The sequence below is a fragment of the Danio rerio genome, chromosome 12 (genome assembly GCF_052040795.2).
Source record: "Danio rerio strain M-AB ecotype USA chromosome 12, GRCz13ab, whole genome shotgun sequence".
Classification (NCBI taxonomy): Eukaryota; Metazoa; Chordata; class Actinopteri; order Cypriniformes; family Danionidae; genus Danio; species Danio rerio.
The window spans coordinates 49,272,501-49,288,928 of NC_141032.1; the positions used below are offsets into that span (position 1 = coordinate 49,272,501).

At 40.5% G+C, this 16,428-nt stretch overlaps 2 protein-coding genes across 7 annotated transcripts in view; one reads left to right on the forward strand and one right to left on the reverse strand.

Moving 5' to 3' along the window:
• vclb (vinculin b) overlaps nucleotides 1-16,428 on the forward strand; it is an 88,002-nt gene that overhangs the window by 62,194 nt on the left and 9,380 nt on the right. For 4 of the 6 annotated variants that reach the window (XR_015503235.1, XR_015503237.1, XR_015503236.1 and 1 more), the window contains 3 exon segments: nucleotides 3,965-4,114; nucleotides 5,247-5,355; nucleotides 7,056-7,358. Coding sequence is in view for 2 of the 6 variants with exons in the window: in NM_001317752.1 (NP_001304681.1) it covers nucleotides 3,965-4,114; nucleotides 5,247-5,355; nucleotides 7,056-7,358 (562 nt within the window). In the remaining 4 variants the exon portion in view is untranslated. 6 annotated transcript variants of the gene reach the window in all.
• LOC147841587 (uncharacterized) lies at nucleotides 8,001-16,214 on the reverse strand. Its single transcript, XM_087277074.1, has 2 exons — nucleotides 15,900-16,214; nucleotides 8,001-13,022 (listed from the first exon to the last, which is right to left on the reverse strand). The coding sequence occupies exon 2, from the start codon at nucleotides 12,431-12,433 to the stop codon at nucleotides 10,652-10,654; it is 1,782 nt and encodes a 593-aa protein (XP_087133200.1). The 5' UTR covers nucleotides 12,434-13,022; nucleotides 15,900-16,214; the 3' UTR covers nucleotides 8,001-10,651.

Below are 16,428 nucleotides of genomic sequence, written 5' to 3' on the forward strand. Positions count from 1 at the left end.
ATGGTGGAATATTTTCTCTTTTTAAAACCTAAAACCCAAGAGGAGAAATGCCAGAGTGGATCCAGCTGTGTGAGGGGCGCTAAAGGAGCGGAGCTAAGTTGGTTTTGTTTTGATATTCCTTGCACATTAAGTGATAGACAGACGGCAATAACTCACATCTCTTATCCTAAACAGATCTAAACTGTGTTTCCTACAAAAACACAAAGCAGGTTATGTTTCCCAGCTGTCTTAATCCTTTTTTTTTTGCTCGATGTTATGAGTAATGCTCCATTTAAGCCTTCACCATAACGCCTTATTCACACGGGGCTTCAGCATTGACACTTGACTGAAGGCGTGTCTGAAGTTGGGGCTGAAGCGATCTTCTTAGAAGCATCAGCCAATGAAATTCAGTCAGCAATAGGCCACTGTCTGAGCTGTTGTATTTGCATACATCGATCTGATTGGCTGACGCGTCCATCGGCGCTTGAAAAGTTGAGCTAGTCCCAACTTCTCTGTAGAGGCGCTGACGGATCCACAATGCAGTTCGGCAACGCCTGACGTCATCCATTCAAAGTGAATGGGAAGCATTGACACTGCCCTGCTGAAAAATCCAGCTTAAACCAGCCTAGGCTGGTTGGCTGGTTTTAGCTGGTCAACCAGGCTGGTTTTAGAGGGGTTTTGGCCACTTCCAGGCTGGTTTCCAGCCATTTCCAGCCTGGTCTTAGCTGGTCAGGCTGGGAGATGACCAGCTATAACCAGCTTGACCAGCCTAGCCAAGCTGGTAGTCCAGCCAAAACCAGCTATATCCAGCTTAAACCAGGCTGGTCAAGCTGGTTTTAGCTGGATTTGGCTGGTCATTTTCCAGCCTGACCAGCTAAGACCAGGCTGGAAAATGGCTGGAAACTAGCCTGGAAAATGGCCAAAACCCCTCTAAAACCAGCCTGGTCAACCAGCTAAAACCAGCCAACCAGCCTAGGCTGGTTTAAGCTGGATTTTTCAGCAGGGTGAAGCCCCGTATGAATGGGGCGTAACATTAGTAACTTAGTCATACTAATAGCGAATAGGTCATAATGACATGAGTTATTGATCTGGAAAATACGAATCTGTAAATCTGTTGCGAACTTTACTGAACTTCATATTTCCATCTATTTCAAGCTACGAAAATTCGACATTACAAATCAACAGAACAAAAGCGAGATATGATCACAAACTGAGCAGCTGCGATCAATATACTTTACCAGCAGCTGTTTTTTATTAATTTATAAAGAGCACACAAACACACTGACAGTAATGGGTAACTTACTGTACATTGTTAAGGGTCACTGATGCTAATATTCGACACAAATCCATCAGTTTCCCCTTTCTGGCTGTTCTTTCTATAAATGAACTATGTAAAAGCACTGTCATGCGTGTTTCCTCGTCGGCAGGGCCAGAGTGGGACTCCTTTTTAGTTCTGGAGTTTCAAGCCTTAAGCCTGGTTTATACTTCTGTGTCAAGTGACCGGCGTAACCCACGGCGCATGCAACGCGCGTAGCTGTGCATTTATACTTCTGCGCGCTGTCTCTGTTGGTCTGCATTAACACTTCCGAAACGCTAGTTGGCAGTGAGGTGTAAATTTTGCCGATTTTGAGGCAGGAACAACTTTAACTATGAGGTAAACGCGAAACAAAACTTTCCATCCGGAGCTCCTTCATGGGACTCCACACTTGTAAACAATCGCTCCATCAGGCTCGCACCATTCACGCGGCTCTCTGTCTCGCTCAGACTCGTCAGCGATACGATGCCGACCAATCACAGAGCTTGCGCTACGCGTCGTTACGACGTGTAGTTACATTTTTTGAGAGGTGCACGTCAACGACGGCCACGGCAAAGGGCTATGCGTCAGCGCCGTAGCATACACCGACGTTTGACGCAGAAGTATAAATCAGCCTTTAGACCAGCCCACCTCAGTCGACGACTGACTATATTAAAATAACGTCATTTACAATTAAGTTTCAAATGACACTAACATGTCTTTTTCAAGGACACAGCTGCTTTAGAACTTCAAATGTTTTTCTTAAATAAAAAACACTGAAAATGAAAAAAACATATTATAGTCTGGTGAGGTTCGAACTCCGATCGGCGGCGTCGCAACGTAACATGCTAACCACTAGACCACGGCGGCGCTGCCAAGTATAGCACTGTTATCTGCTGCTATTGATGTCTATTTTTTTTTACCCTACTCTTTTTCTCCCCTTTTTAGATTTCTAATCAAGTTATATCAGATTTATTAATGTAGTGAATCATCAGATTTTCATTGAGCAGGTGTAATATTCATTAATATTAATTAATATTCACTAAGGTGCTGCTGTTTGGGATGGAATGGGGTGCAGCCCGCAGGGTTAATGATGATCATCATTAACCTGCGGGCTGCATTTAGCTCACGGAGCTGCGATTAAAATAAATTTCAAGAGTTCACACTTAGCTGATGATTGATAATAAAGCTAGTTTGGCTTGCTGTCCCGGGAGAGAGCCCTGAGCTTATAAGATCCTCGAGCCCTGGGCTCCCTCCCGTTGCAAGGCGAGAGGGGAGTTTGAGCTCAGGTAGATCTCGATGACTCCCCCTCTTGCTTGTTGTAGCTAAGTGTCAGATATGGATGCTGAAAGGTGTACTCAGAGATTAGCTAAAGTATTCGGATTAATTGTTTAGAGTGCTTGTTTTTGAACTGTGGGAGGAAACCGGAGGACCCGGGGAAAACCCATGCGACCACGGGGAGAACGAGCAAACTCCGCACAGAAATGCCGTCTGGTTTGGAAAGGAATTAAACCAGGGGCATTCTTGCTGTGAGGCATTAGCGCTAATCGCTGGCCACCGTGACGCCCGTTTGAAAAGAGGGAAATTATGGTTGGGGGGGGGGGTCTTCAAGACGAAGATATTGAGATGAGAAAAGTCTGGTTATTTATAGTGAGTTATGGATCGTCTGATAGGATAACTAGTCATTAGCTAAAGTTGGAACAGCTGTGAACAATCATAAGCACGTGATCCTCTCGAAATTTGTTTATAATTAAACCACAAAAAGAGCAGAGCTGCGGCAAAATAATGAACAAAAAGAGTGAGTATATGGTCAAATAAACAAAAAAATGAAAATAGTGCGACTGCTGAAAGTGCAAGCAGCTAGGGACACCGGCCCTCGCGGCCAAAAAACAGACCGGCCCACCGGGAATTCTCCCGGTTCTCCCGATTTGCCAATCCGGGCCTGCTCGTCTGTTAGTAACGCTACATTTCATTGCACAACAATTAATCTATCAGGCTTTTTGGCTAAAATAGAGGTTTAATTAATTATTATTAGATTATTTTTAAATGTCACCTCTCCTGCTGAGCATAAGCTGTTGAATGGTCAGCGTATGAGGCGGCTAGGCTAAGCTAGCTTCAATTTTGATTGATTTATTCTCTAATCGGTTGCCTATTATGTGGTGAATACACCCCTGTAATGCATACTGCAGTCCTTTTTTGCCTGGCTTTCTCGGATATCTCACCTGTTCACCAAAAATGACATTACATCCCTGGGAATTTGTTGAAAAAGCCGTGCCAGGCACGAAAGCTTGACAGGCGTAGCAACAGTAACTAAGGAGGGTGGGGCTTAGCGAAGGGTCCATTAAGAAATAAGAAGTAATCAAAGCAATAAAGAATAATATAATACACACACACACACACACACACACACACACACACACACACACAGACACACAAAGAATGAGAGCATTTTTTAAGTCAAATGAAATCTTGTAGTCATTATATTTGGTTTTATGTTGTGTTTCATTGGTGCTAGTTGTTTGGCATCATCTCCCGGCGCTTATGCTTCATTTAATTCAGTTAATCAAGTTCATTTAATTAAGTCCAGTATTAAAGTTCCTTTGATTGTATCTTATTTTTGATAAATAAAAATGTTTTTAAGCCATCATTTTGGTTTTGTTTAGTAAAATAACCTTGGTGTGTTGTGATCAGGTGTTTAAGGAACGGGCCTCAAACTTTGAGAATCACGCTAGTCGTCTGGGAGCCACGGCGGAGAAAGCAGCAGCGGTCGGGACCGCAAACAAGAGCACGGTGGAGGGCATACAGGCGGCGGTCAAATCAGCCAGAGACCTGACGCCGCAGGTAAAACACCAACACACACCTCTAATGAAGAAGATCAGGAACAGGTCCGCAGGGTCTTATAAAACACTTTCAATTTAGAGATTTTTTCTTTTATTATTATGCAGAGAGATTAGGGATGCGCAGATTACCCACAAACCCTGCAAGTAACCATTTGGGGTGGGTAAAGAAATTGTCACTTTATTTGCAGGGCGGGTCGAGTGGGTCATTTTCAAAATAAAAAGTCTATGTATGTTTTGTGCAATTCTCTATAGCCTATATTAGTATTTGGGAAAATCTATTTTCATATTGTATTAAGTTCTTTGATAAGGTTACCATCCCTCAAACATGTGGCATCACATAACAGTGATAAATAGCTCCTGCTGCCAGCCACAAAAATGGAGAAATGAAGAGGGAAGACGAGGTGCAGATATTGAGGTTAGGCTAAAAAAGTTCAAGCTAAAGTTTATAACATCGTCTGGAAGCGGTTTTCAAAAATAGTAGCAGCAGGAGACAACAGCAGTATCAGCTGCGTGAAGTGCAGCTTGTGTGAAAAAAGCAAAAACGAGACCCACAAAACACGTACTAACTTGTTTTTGCCAATTGAGGGGCTTTTTTATTGTCAGTACTCTGTCTATATGTCTATTTAATGTTCGCGGGTGTGTTGTAAAAATAGATACAGTGGTGCAGGGTGGCGGGTCAAATAATTAAAAAAAGCAGGACCCACGGGTTGGAAAAAAAGCTGACCTGCTCATCACTTTTACACAGTATTACATGACATGAAAAAAGCATGTAAAGACAGTCAGGTACAGCCAGGTGTGTGTGTGCATGTGACAACATTGTAGAGAATATTTTTGGTACATCAAACAGTGTGGTTATGATAACCATCCGACAAGCTGATCCAGCAAAGATTAGTGCTTAAAATGTCACTAAAATGCAGTATTTAAACCACATAATTGAACAGAAAACGAGGTGAATAACTGCAATAAAGAAGAAGAACCACCCCGTACAATAGGCTGGCTGTGGGCATCATACTGTAAGTTTACATGTGGCCAGTGTTACTGGTTGAAGTCTAAAGTGGCGATGAGGTCTTAAAATGAAGTTAAAAAGAAGAAATGAGGTCTGTAAAGGTATTGCTGATCCTTCTGTCCCGCAGGTCGTCTCTGCTGCTCGCATCCTGCTGAAGAATCCTGGAAATCAGGCAGCATTTGAGCACTTCGAGACCATGAAGAACCAGTGGATCGACAACGTGGAGAAAATGACAGGTGACCTCAAATTGTATTATTAATTGTATATATATATATATATATATATATATTTATTTGTTTTGATCAGTGTGACTCCACCTATTTTTATTTTATTTTATTTTAATGTATGGTTTTATTTTATAAACTTCAGTTATTAACCTTTCATAGCATTAAATCGTATCCATATATTTTTATTTTTAGTATGTTAATTAAATAAAAAATTTAAATTTGTATTTTTTTAAGTATACAAAAGTGGCCGGAGTCAAACAGACCAAAACAAATTTTGTACTTGAGTTTATTTGTTAATTTGTTTAGCAGCAGTAAATTTGTTTAATTTGTTTATTTTGTGCTTTATTTAATTTCTTTTATATCCATTATTTCTATCTATATTATAGTTTATTTTATTTAATTGTTTTTTTATATTTTTTATTTTAATATTCTATTTTATTGTCATTATTTTTTAATAAAGTTAAGTAATTAACATGTTCTAGCATGAAATCTGAAAAAAACCATATATTTATATTAGTTATATATATATTATAATTTATTATTTTATGTTTATTTTCATACTTTATTTTATTTTAATTATTTTATTTTAGAAACTTCAGTGATTAACATGCTATAGCATGCTAATTAAATCTCATCCATATATTTTTTTAATGTGTTAATTAAATACAAATAAAAATATCTTTTTATTTTTATGTTTAAAAAAATAAAGTGGGCGGAGTCACACAGACCAAAATAAATTTTAAACTTAAATTTATTTGCATAAATTTGCTTATTTTATGGTTTATTCAATGGAATTTAATTTTGTATAATTCAAGAATGTTAATATATATATATATATATATATATATATATATATATATATATATATATATATATATATATATATATATATATATAAAAATAACTTTTATATTCATTATTTCTATCTATATTATAATTTGTTATTTAATTGTTTTGTTTTTTATATGTTTTTTTATATTTTATTTAAATATTTTTATTTTATTTTTATAAACTTCAGTAATAGACATATTATAGCTTGTGTGTGTATGTATATATATATATATATATATATATATATATATATATATATATATATATATATATGTATGTGTATGTATATATATATATATATATATATATATATATATATATATATATATATATATATATATATATATATATATGTGTGTGTGTGTGTGTGTGTGTGTGTGTGTGTGTGTGTGTGTGTGTATGTATTTGTAATATGTTAATTAATTAAAATAAAAAATACAAAAGTGGGCGGAGTCACACACACACCAAAACAAAGACAAACATTCAGACACAGACTGCACATTTACAATGCAGAATAACTGACTTTAGGGTCACACTTTATTTTGGTGGTCTGTTACATTGCATCTACATGCCAGCTAATTCTCATTAGATTATAAGTTGACTGTTAGGTTGGGGTTAGTGTAAGTTGACATGTACTTGCAAGTTTCTTCTAGTCAGTTAAATGTCTGTGGAAGGAGCAGAATCAGCAGATATTAAGCAGACAGTCTGCTGATACTCAACTGGACCATCAAAATAAAGTGTTACTGACTTTAGCATTGGGTTTCTGATAAGCAATTTTGTCTTTTAAATAGCTTTAAACACATGGTATTTTTATGCTGTAGAAGCGTTGAAAACTTCCACAGCCCCTTTAAGTGCCTGATCTGCTCTCTGTCTCTCAGGTCTGGTGGATGAAGCCATAGACACCAGGTCTCTGCTCGCCGCATCGGAAGACGCCATTAAGAAAGATCTGGATAAATGTCAGGTGGCCATGGCCAATCACCAGCCTCAGATGCTTGTCGCCGGGGCAACCAGCATCGCCCGGCGGGCCAATCGGATCCTGCTGGTAGCGAAGCGAGAGATTGAAAACTCAGAGGACCCGAAGTTCAGAGAAACGGTGAAAGCGGCTTCAGACGAGCTCAGCAGAACCATCTCTCCAATGGTCATGGATGCCAAAGCTGTGGCCGCAAACATAAAGGACCAAGGTGAGACACAGAGGAAGAAAGATGGAGATGAAAAGTGTGTGATCAAGGAGTGGTATTTTTGACTCGGGCCACCCATGTGTTGTTACTAGAAGGGATACAGCTGTGGCCGGAAGTTAACAAAAAATGTTTATAGTATTATTTAAATTGCCCATTAATTTTATTTTATTAACGTCAACCCCATCCCAAACCTCACAGTAATGTAAAAACAATAATTATACAGATTATTATTCATATTATTTATTAAATTGCGCATTTAATTGTATTTTATTAACGTCTACCCCATCCCAACCCTTACAGTAATGTAAAACAGTATTTATACAGAGTATTATTCATATTTGTAGGGGATCAACCTACGTTTTAATATCGATCAGGGATTAATTAGCTCATTTCAATGAATCGGATCCTGAAGATTCGAATCATTGATTTGACTCAAATGAGTCAGATTGAATCAGATCAAAAGATTCACACTTTATCTACCATTTGTCCCGCAAATAGAAGACATCGTATCTTACCAATCTTGTTTATATTATTTACGTGGCCAACGATCATAACATAACACAGTATTGGGTTAACTTTTAGCAAGGTAACAAGATCTACAGCTCGAGGCAATGACTTAGAAGCACATAAACAAGAACACAGTTCTTACAAAATGAGTACAAAGATTTATTGAGCTACACTACGATACATGAAACTAACTACGTAATAAGCAAACAACAAACAAACAAACACACATTCACACATACACACAAAGGCAGTTCAGAGGATGCAAAATGAGTTGACAACGTCCCAAATTAATTCTAATACTTCTTGCAAGATCTTAGAATAACACCTGAGAAACCACAAAAGCAGAGATATGGCTTATCTTTAACTGCTTAAGATCAATCTGCACAAGATCAGCAAGAGACAACATTAGTTTGTGTTACTTGCGCTCTTTTTGCTGAAGTCGAATCTCCCTCGCCGGCTGGCCTTGGGGAAACACGGTGCTCCTGATTGGGTGGTTTCTCGCTTCGATGACGTCTTTGGGATTCACGCGCTCGTGAATGGCTGTTGTCCTGGGTTACCGAGGTGACGGACTGCTGAGAGTCGGTTTGCGGAAGTTCATGCAGCTTCGGGAGTCCCGAAACTTAAGAGGTTTGCGTGGAAGTTCGTAGTGACCCAATCGCGTGGCGGCGCGGTGTCCGGGCAGGCGAAAGGGGGCAGAGAGCAAAAGCATGCGCAAGCTAGCTGATGCAAAAAGCAAAGTTTCTTTGTCGCAGGGCTTTTTTAAGTGACCTGGTCTGGTTCGTCCCCATGGCACTGTCTGCCAATGAGCAGTTGCCATGAAGGGTGGGGCCACACCCCGTACTGACGTAGGAAAGGTCAATAATTAACAGACTGCATGTAGATTTCACTTGGTAGAACTCTTGCAAGATTGAAACTATCTTACATCAAACGTTACAAGATGAATACTGTTTGTACTACTAGTTTTTCATTTACACCAACGTATTGCAAATGTCACTAGCTTTCGTTCAATACCAGACATCATACATTCCAGACACATACAGAACATTTTACTCTGTTATAAGGGTTAAAACAACACATTGATTAACCTAGTTGATTGGAATAAACAGCATATGAGGAACATTATGGCATATTATTCAAAGATACATCTGCCTTAGTTCTAACATTTTAAGAGATTGTCTTTTATTCATATACATTAATGTTTCTAGAGATCTCTTTGTCTCTACGAAATTGTGCTTCTAGCAGGATGTGCCCAAGGCGAGCACATGACCAAGAGTCATTTAAAAGTCTCGTTAAATGGTTTCCGCTGAAGATCCTGTAAGGGCCATTGTTTTTAATTTAACTGATTTAATTAATCATTGGCTAGTTAGCCGAAGGGTACTAGAACATCTGCGGAGAAGTACTGGTCAGAGGAGCCCGAAATCAATTGGCGCTCTGTTATCCTGATGGTATAAGCCCTCAAGCTAGTTCAATGAATGAGACCATTGGAGATGCCCAAGATTTCAGATTCAACTTGTGTTGACCACTGAAAAATGCCGATGAGTTCCTACAGTCCCCCTTTGACTGGTGATGTTCCCGGTGTGAACATTGGCAGGCACTGGAACAAACAGGCAGAAGCAGAGAGAACAGGCAAACACAAGACACAAACAACATCATCACTAACTGAATCTTGGTGCAGGGTTTAGGAACTTTGGAATGCTCGGGTTAGCAATGCTCAAGGTGTAGAAGAGCATAGTTTAGTATGATCAGAATTTAGGCTTTTAAGACTAACCAAGGTATTGAAGGTTCAACGAAGTTGTATAGGCATTATCTCAATCAGTAAAGAATTTAATTTTTGGTCAGCGTTATCGCATCTAAGCATGCGCAAGATGTGGGGCGTGCACATTTGAACAACTTTTGGATGGCCTTTACTCGCTCGTGGAGGAAGAGGGCAAGTGTCAAAGTCAACGTATACCCTACAATGCTATTTTGACGAGAGTCAAACCAATAAATTTTATTCTTTACCCTCAATCCCTTTTTCGGTTCTGGATTGAAGATGAAGAAATGTGGAAAACTAATCTTTTGAGTTTTCGCCTAAAACGTGTCGTCAGACAGGTGCTACAACGTTAAATTACCAATACAGCGATCACACCTTTAAGGCATTGATCCGTGAGGCTTGGTGAAAGGAGTCAATCCTAATTCTGAGCTCTGGACTTAAACATCATCTGTGGGGGTTTCCTGATGAGGCAAGAGAAATCAATTAAAAGACAGAGAGAAAGAGAAAGAAAAGAACACTGAGACATAAGGACATTGAGTGAGGTTAAGACAACAAAAATGTCACATATGTAATAGCTCCTCTCTACTAGAGATTAGTCCTAGTAGTGCAGTGGAGGGGAGAGTGCATGTATTGGGTTTAGGAAACATAGCTAGGGCTAGGTGTCTTCCTAAAATGGCACAAATGACAAAAACAGTTTAGCGTTAAAATAAGAGTTTAGGATAGTGGGTCTGTGTCAGCAGGTTGGTTCCTCCCCCTTTCTGGTCACTTGGAGTTGAGGGACTGGAGTTGGCACAGGTAGGATTTGGATTGATTCTGAGTTCAGCTGCGTGGCAAACGATCAAGACAGCACTCTTAGGAATTGGAAGGGTTTCATCCACAAGTGTTTGTGTGATGCAGTGGTGACCTGAGGCATCAGGTGTTGAGTTAGCGTCTAACTCTGGTGTTCAGGTACAGTCTATTGAGTCTTTGAAGTTATGGTGCTTACAGTTCTCTGTAAGTGAGGTGAAGAGGTGCTGTTTAGTGAGGTCGTTGCTTGTCAGGCAGAATCAGGTTTTCCTTTCCTTTCCCACTTCCGATCCGCTTCCCTTCGTTGGAAGAACTCTTTCAGGATCATTTTCATCAGTTCTTGAGGGTCAAAACATGGTGATGTTGTCCCTTGTGGGGATTCAGTTGGAGCTCGATCAGCGTGGAATCTTTGTGAGTTCTTTCGTTGACCTCTTGGGCTGGTTGTATCAAGGTGATGTTGCTTTACCTTGGAAGTACCACTTGATTCCCACGAGCTTGTCCCCCTTTGGTTTACAAATGAGGTAGACCTGTTCCATGGTCTCTCCCGATGACGTTCAGGTGAGTGTTGTCGTCCAGACAGTCCTTTCCAGCGACGGTTCCACTGTTTGGGTCTGGTATCAGCATGACAGTCTCGTTGTCTGTTGTAGGACGACACATTCCACTCACTGGGAGGTAGTCTAGCATTGTCTGGGTCTTGGGCACCCTCAAGGGCCAGATCTTGACTTTGAGTGTTGAAGTCATAAACAGCAGGGATTTTGGCACTCTTCTCTGAAGCCGTCTTTTGTTTGACGTATGCTTTATGTGCCAAATCTCGTATTTGCTGAGTGTTCATGGTGTGAGGGCATGCAAGAACCCCAAGATGGTGGCTTACCCCAGGATGGAGGTTTCTCAGGAAGAGGATTTTGAAGTTCAGGTCCTCTTCCATCTCAGGTTCATTGCGGGTGCCGAAGTAGGCTCGTCTGAGTCTGCTATAGTAGGCTTGAGAAGACTCATGGCGACCTTGTTTCGTCTCCAGGGCAGCTACAAGTCCTTGTTCAGACTCGATGTCATCAAACTCTCTGATGAGGGCTTCTCGGAGCAGGAGGTAGTCAGTCTTTGTGTGAGCCGGCTGACGGTCCAGGAAGCTGCGCACTTCAGGGCTGGAGGTTGCTCGGAGCAAATACAGTCTATCTTTGTCAGTGACATTGGGTCTCATTTCCAGGTGAAAGTCAATGTCTTGCAGATAGGCGTGAACATCTTGGCTACCTGGCAAATTCGGCGTGAACTTGCCCAGGTTCTTGACTAGCTTGTCAAGGTCTCTGAGGTCCAGGCCACATAGTGATACGTGGTTGTCTGGAACAGAAGGAGATGGTGAGGGTTTTGGCAGTGACCCCTCAGCTTTCTCATTGTGTGTCAGTTCATATGCATGCTTGAGTTCATCTTTAATGCTGTTGGACTCTTCTTTGATGTAGTCCAGCTGCTGCGTTAGTCGTCTGACCTCATGTCTAGCTTCACTCAGGTGAGTTTCGAGGGCTTTGATTCTGCTGTCCTTGTCTTTAGAGTCAGCATTTACTTCTTCCAGTAGCTGTTCGACATACTCAAGCTTGTTAGCGACGTCAGCATGTTCGGCTTTGGCTTGCTCCATTTCTTGGGTGGTGGCGGCTAGAGTCTCGTGAAGTTTATCAATCTCCTCTTTGGCAGCTTGATCAGTCTCATCTGGCTGTTCCGGTCGTTCCTGAGCCTCCAGTTCTAGCTGGTTGATGCGGGACTGCACATGTGTCAGCTTGTGCTGGAGCTGGGCGGAATGCCTGTCACTCAGCTTAAGGGTGGCGATGAGGACGTGACTCAAAGTACCTGTGATCTTGGCTAGGTCTTTGTGATTGTAGCTTTTGCTCGGGTCTTGCTTCATAAGGCTGTTCAGGTTCTCATCCAGCTGGTCCTGTGTCAGATGCTGTAGCGTTTCGGCGGCCTTAGGGAGGAGGCTGTCCGTTGCAACACTTAGCCATGCTTCTAGGTCCTTCCAGTGGCCAACAGGGTCTTTAGGGCGAGCCATGTTTGCGGCGGTGAGGGGGAAGACCTATAACCGACACTGACACAGACCTAGAGGGGAGAGAGAGAGAAAAGGACAAAAGAAAACAAAAACAAATGGCAAACAAAAAGTGTCAGGGTGTAATGTCAGGTGTGAGCTACTGTTGAGTGAGGAATAAACAGGTGGGTGTTGTTCTCTGTGACTGTGATCCTCTAGGGGGCGTGCATCTAACTTGTAGTCTCTGTGGGGACAGTCAGTAAACACACACAGTTAGAGAACAGAGGAAGAGAGGAAGACTGATAAGGAGTAGAGTGATAATGGGCTGCTTCCAGGTTCCTAGAGAGAACGATTCCTTTAGCTTTTGTCAAGCATGAGGTAAAAGGATGCTTCTCGGCTGGAAGTTGGAAATGGGGAGCTCTAAACACCAGGACTGTGATTGTTATTAAATTTCCTCTGCTGTGAAAGAAAGTACAATAACAATGACAGTATTGGTTTCTTACTCATTAGGATTGACACCATACACCAAGTAGACCACTTTTGATGCGGATCTAAAATCAAATTTGAAAACACCTGTCTTCTGGTTGACTCGTTTCATCCTTAATCAGGTAGCGTCCTATGGCGAGAAAGGGTAGAGAGTCAGATAATTATAACATGAAATGTTTAGGTTTCACAACATCTGTTAAATGTTTCTAACATTCTCTGCTTTCATGATTCACACAGGTACAATCTCAAAAGGGCAGACGTAGTCAACTCGGAAGAAGACAATTAAAAGAAAGAATAGAAAGTGGAGCGAGTTTTCAAATTACAAAGTTGACAAAGTGGTGGCACTGTTGAGTCAATACATCAAAAGGGGTTGGTTTATTGTGTTATCAAGATAACTAATTAGCCTAAGTAGACAGGAAAATCCTATATTTCCTTTGGGGTTTGGCTAATCGAAGGCTACTGCTCTGGTATGCTAGGTTTAACGATGACTTGAGTTCAGTTGTAGCCACCTACAGGCAACACTGTCTCATTGCATCAACCAGACACCAGGGGGAGCACTGTCCTGTGAGGCAATTTAATACCTGAAGGATAATAAAAAAAACTTGATTGCAAATTAATTTAAATCTAATTCAAATTAGTAATGACATGAAATGATTCAGAAATATGATTTTTATCAATAACCTTGATTAAGAGTTGCTATAATTAAATAAATCAATAATTGTAATAGAAAAGGGAAACCAAACACCAATTAACTATTAATGAAATTAAAATTTTCAAATAGTAATAATGTTGGTTGAGACTAACACTCAGTGAGGTTGTCATTAAAGTCATAAACACAATTATGATTTAATTAATCAGCAAGCATTCCTGCAAATCAGTTATGAGAACAAATCAATTTCAAAATCAATGATGATAGGGAATGCGTGGTATTCCTGATGTCATTAAATTTGATCAAAAGTGTTTATTTAAAATTAATCAATAACTGTTATTGAGATAGGGCAGCCAAGCATCAATGAACTATTAAATGAAATAAAAATTTCAGAATAGTGATTGTGTTTGTAAAGTCCTAGTACAATAAATGTTATAATTTGATTAATCCGTAAACAGTGTGCTTATAAATCAACTTCAAATATCAACAGTCATAGAAAATGGTTGTTCCTATAATGTTGATAAGTTTCAGAAGAGCAAAGCATTAATCATTAATTAAGCATTAGGCATTAATTTGATTGAGCAATCAAAAGCATTATGTTATAGTCATAAACTATAATTCATTGCTAATAAACCAACAACTTATGAGCATTTGAATTAATAAAACAGGCCAGGTTAAACAGGAAAAGCATTTGACAATTGTGATTAAACCAGCGATGAGATCGCGTACAATGGGGTTTACTAAATCTGCATTAGTCAAAGCCTTTTCCAAGAAAGGGAGAAAAATGAGAAATAAGGCAAATAGCCTATAAAGAGTGAGAAATCAAGATTCAAAATCTCGCTAGCGTGAATTAGGTTGTCACTTCAACTTAACACACTGCATTCAAGACCACAAGAAAAGCGCTACTACACTAGCCTTTAATGCTATAATGGCATAGCCATACCACACACTTCAATGCAACAGCGTGAGCTTCAGTTAGCTTAGCTTTGTGCTAATGTCTACAGCCGATGCAAGCGCGGAGGACTGCGCATGCGCACTTGAGAGTACTCTGAAAAGTCTTCCAGGACTTTCGGGAGGCTGTTACTATGACGACGTACACAGAATGAACCAATATGCGGTTATGCCCACAAACATACATGCATTACATGAAATAGCGGCGCATTTCACACTGCTCAACAGAATATAGCACTGTTAAGATCTCGGCGGATCCCAGCGCTCTGTGTCGAGACTATTCACAGTCAAAGACACGCGTGGATTCAATCACGCACACTTTACTTGATCAAGATAAGTTCTCCCGTGAGAATACGCTCTGCCGCTCTCTCGAGCGCGGCGCGCTGAGTTCACTAACTCTGTTGTTAGTGAATTAAATGGCAAAAAGACAGTTAGCTACTCTGTGCTTAATTTGACCAGGGAGAAATGCACAGTTAGTCTTTAAAGCTGGGACACGCACCTTTAAATCAACTGTGAAGGCCTTATAGGAGAAAGAATAAGGAACACGCTTATTGTTTCTCAATCCGTGCGCTTTACAGCGACGTATCGTTTTTGTCTCGTGGACAAATAACTATTTACTGCAGTTCGCTTTCTCAAAAGCACTCGAGTTGCGCATTCGTGCGTTTCAACACACTGGGTACCACAATAAATCATACAGTAACACAACAACTTTGTTTCTCTGTCTCTGATCTATTCTTCCGGACAAAATAGAAAAGATAAACAATGTTTTTGTGCTTAAAAGTCAGATCGTGCTGTGCCTAAAAATTCTCCACCATTAATATGTAGGGGATCAACCTACGTTTTAATATCGATCAGGGATTAATTAGCTCATTTCAATGAATCGGATCCTTAAGATTCGAATCATTGATTTGACTCAAATGAGTCAGATTGAATCAGATCAAAAGATTCACACTTTATCTACCATTTGTCCCGCAAATAGAAGACATCGTATCTTACCAATCTTGTTTATATTATTTACGTGGCCAACGATCATAACATAACACAGTATTGGGTTAACTTTTAGCAAGGTAACAAGATCTACAGCTCGAGGCAATGACTTAGAAGCACATAAACAAGAACACAGTTCTTACAAAATGAGTACAAAGATTTATTGAGCTACACTACGATACATGAAACTAACTACGTAATAAGCAAACAACAAACAAACAAACACACATTCACACATACACACAAAGGCAGTTCAGAGGATGCAAAATGAGTTGACAACGTCCCAAATTAATTCTAATACTTCTTGCAAGATCTTAGAATAACACCTGAGAAACCACAAAAGCAGAGATATGGCTTATCTTTAACTGCTTAAGATCAATCTGCACAAGATCAGCAAGAGACAACATTAGTTTGTGTTACTTGCGCTCTTTTTGCTGAAGTCGAATCTCCCTCGCCGGCTGGCCTTGGGGAAACACGGTGCTCCTGATTGGGTGGTTTCTCGCTTCGATGACGTCTTTGGGATTCACGCGCTCGTGAATGGCTGTTGTCCTGGGTTACCGAGGTGACGGACTGCTGAGAGTCGGTTTGCGGAAGTTCATGCAGCTTCGGGAGTCCCGAAACTTAAGAGGTTTGCGTGGAAGTTCGTAGTGACCCAATCGCGTGGCGGCGCGGTGTCCGGGCAGGCGAAAGGGGGCAGAGAGCAAAAGCATGCGCAAGCTAGCTGATGCAAAAAGCAAAGTTTCTTTGTCGCAGGGCTTTTTTAAGTGACCTGGTCTGGTTCGTCCCCATGGCACTGTCTGCCAATGAGCAGTTGCCATGAAGGGTGGGGCCACACCCCGTACTGACGTAGGAAAGGTCAATAATTAACAGACTGCATGTAGATTTCACTTGGTAGAACTCTTGCAAGATTGAAACTATCTTACATCAAACGTTACAAGATGAATACTGT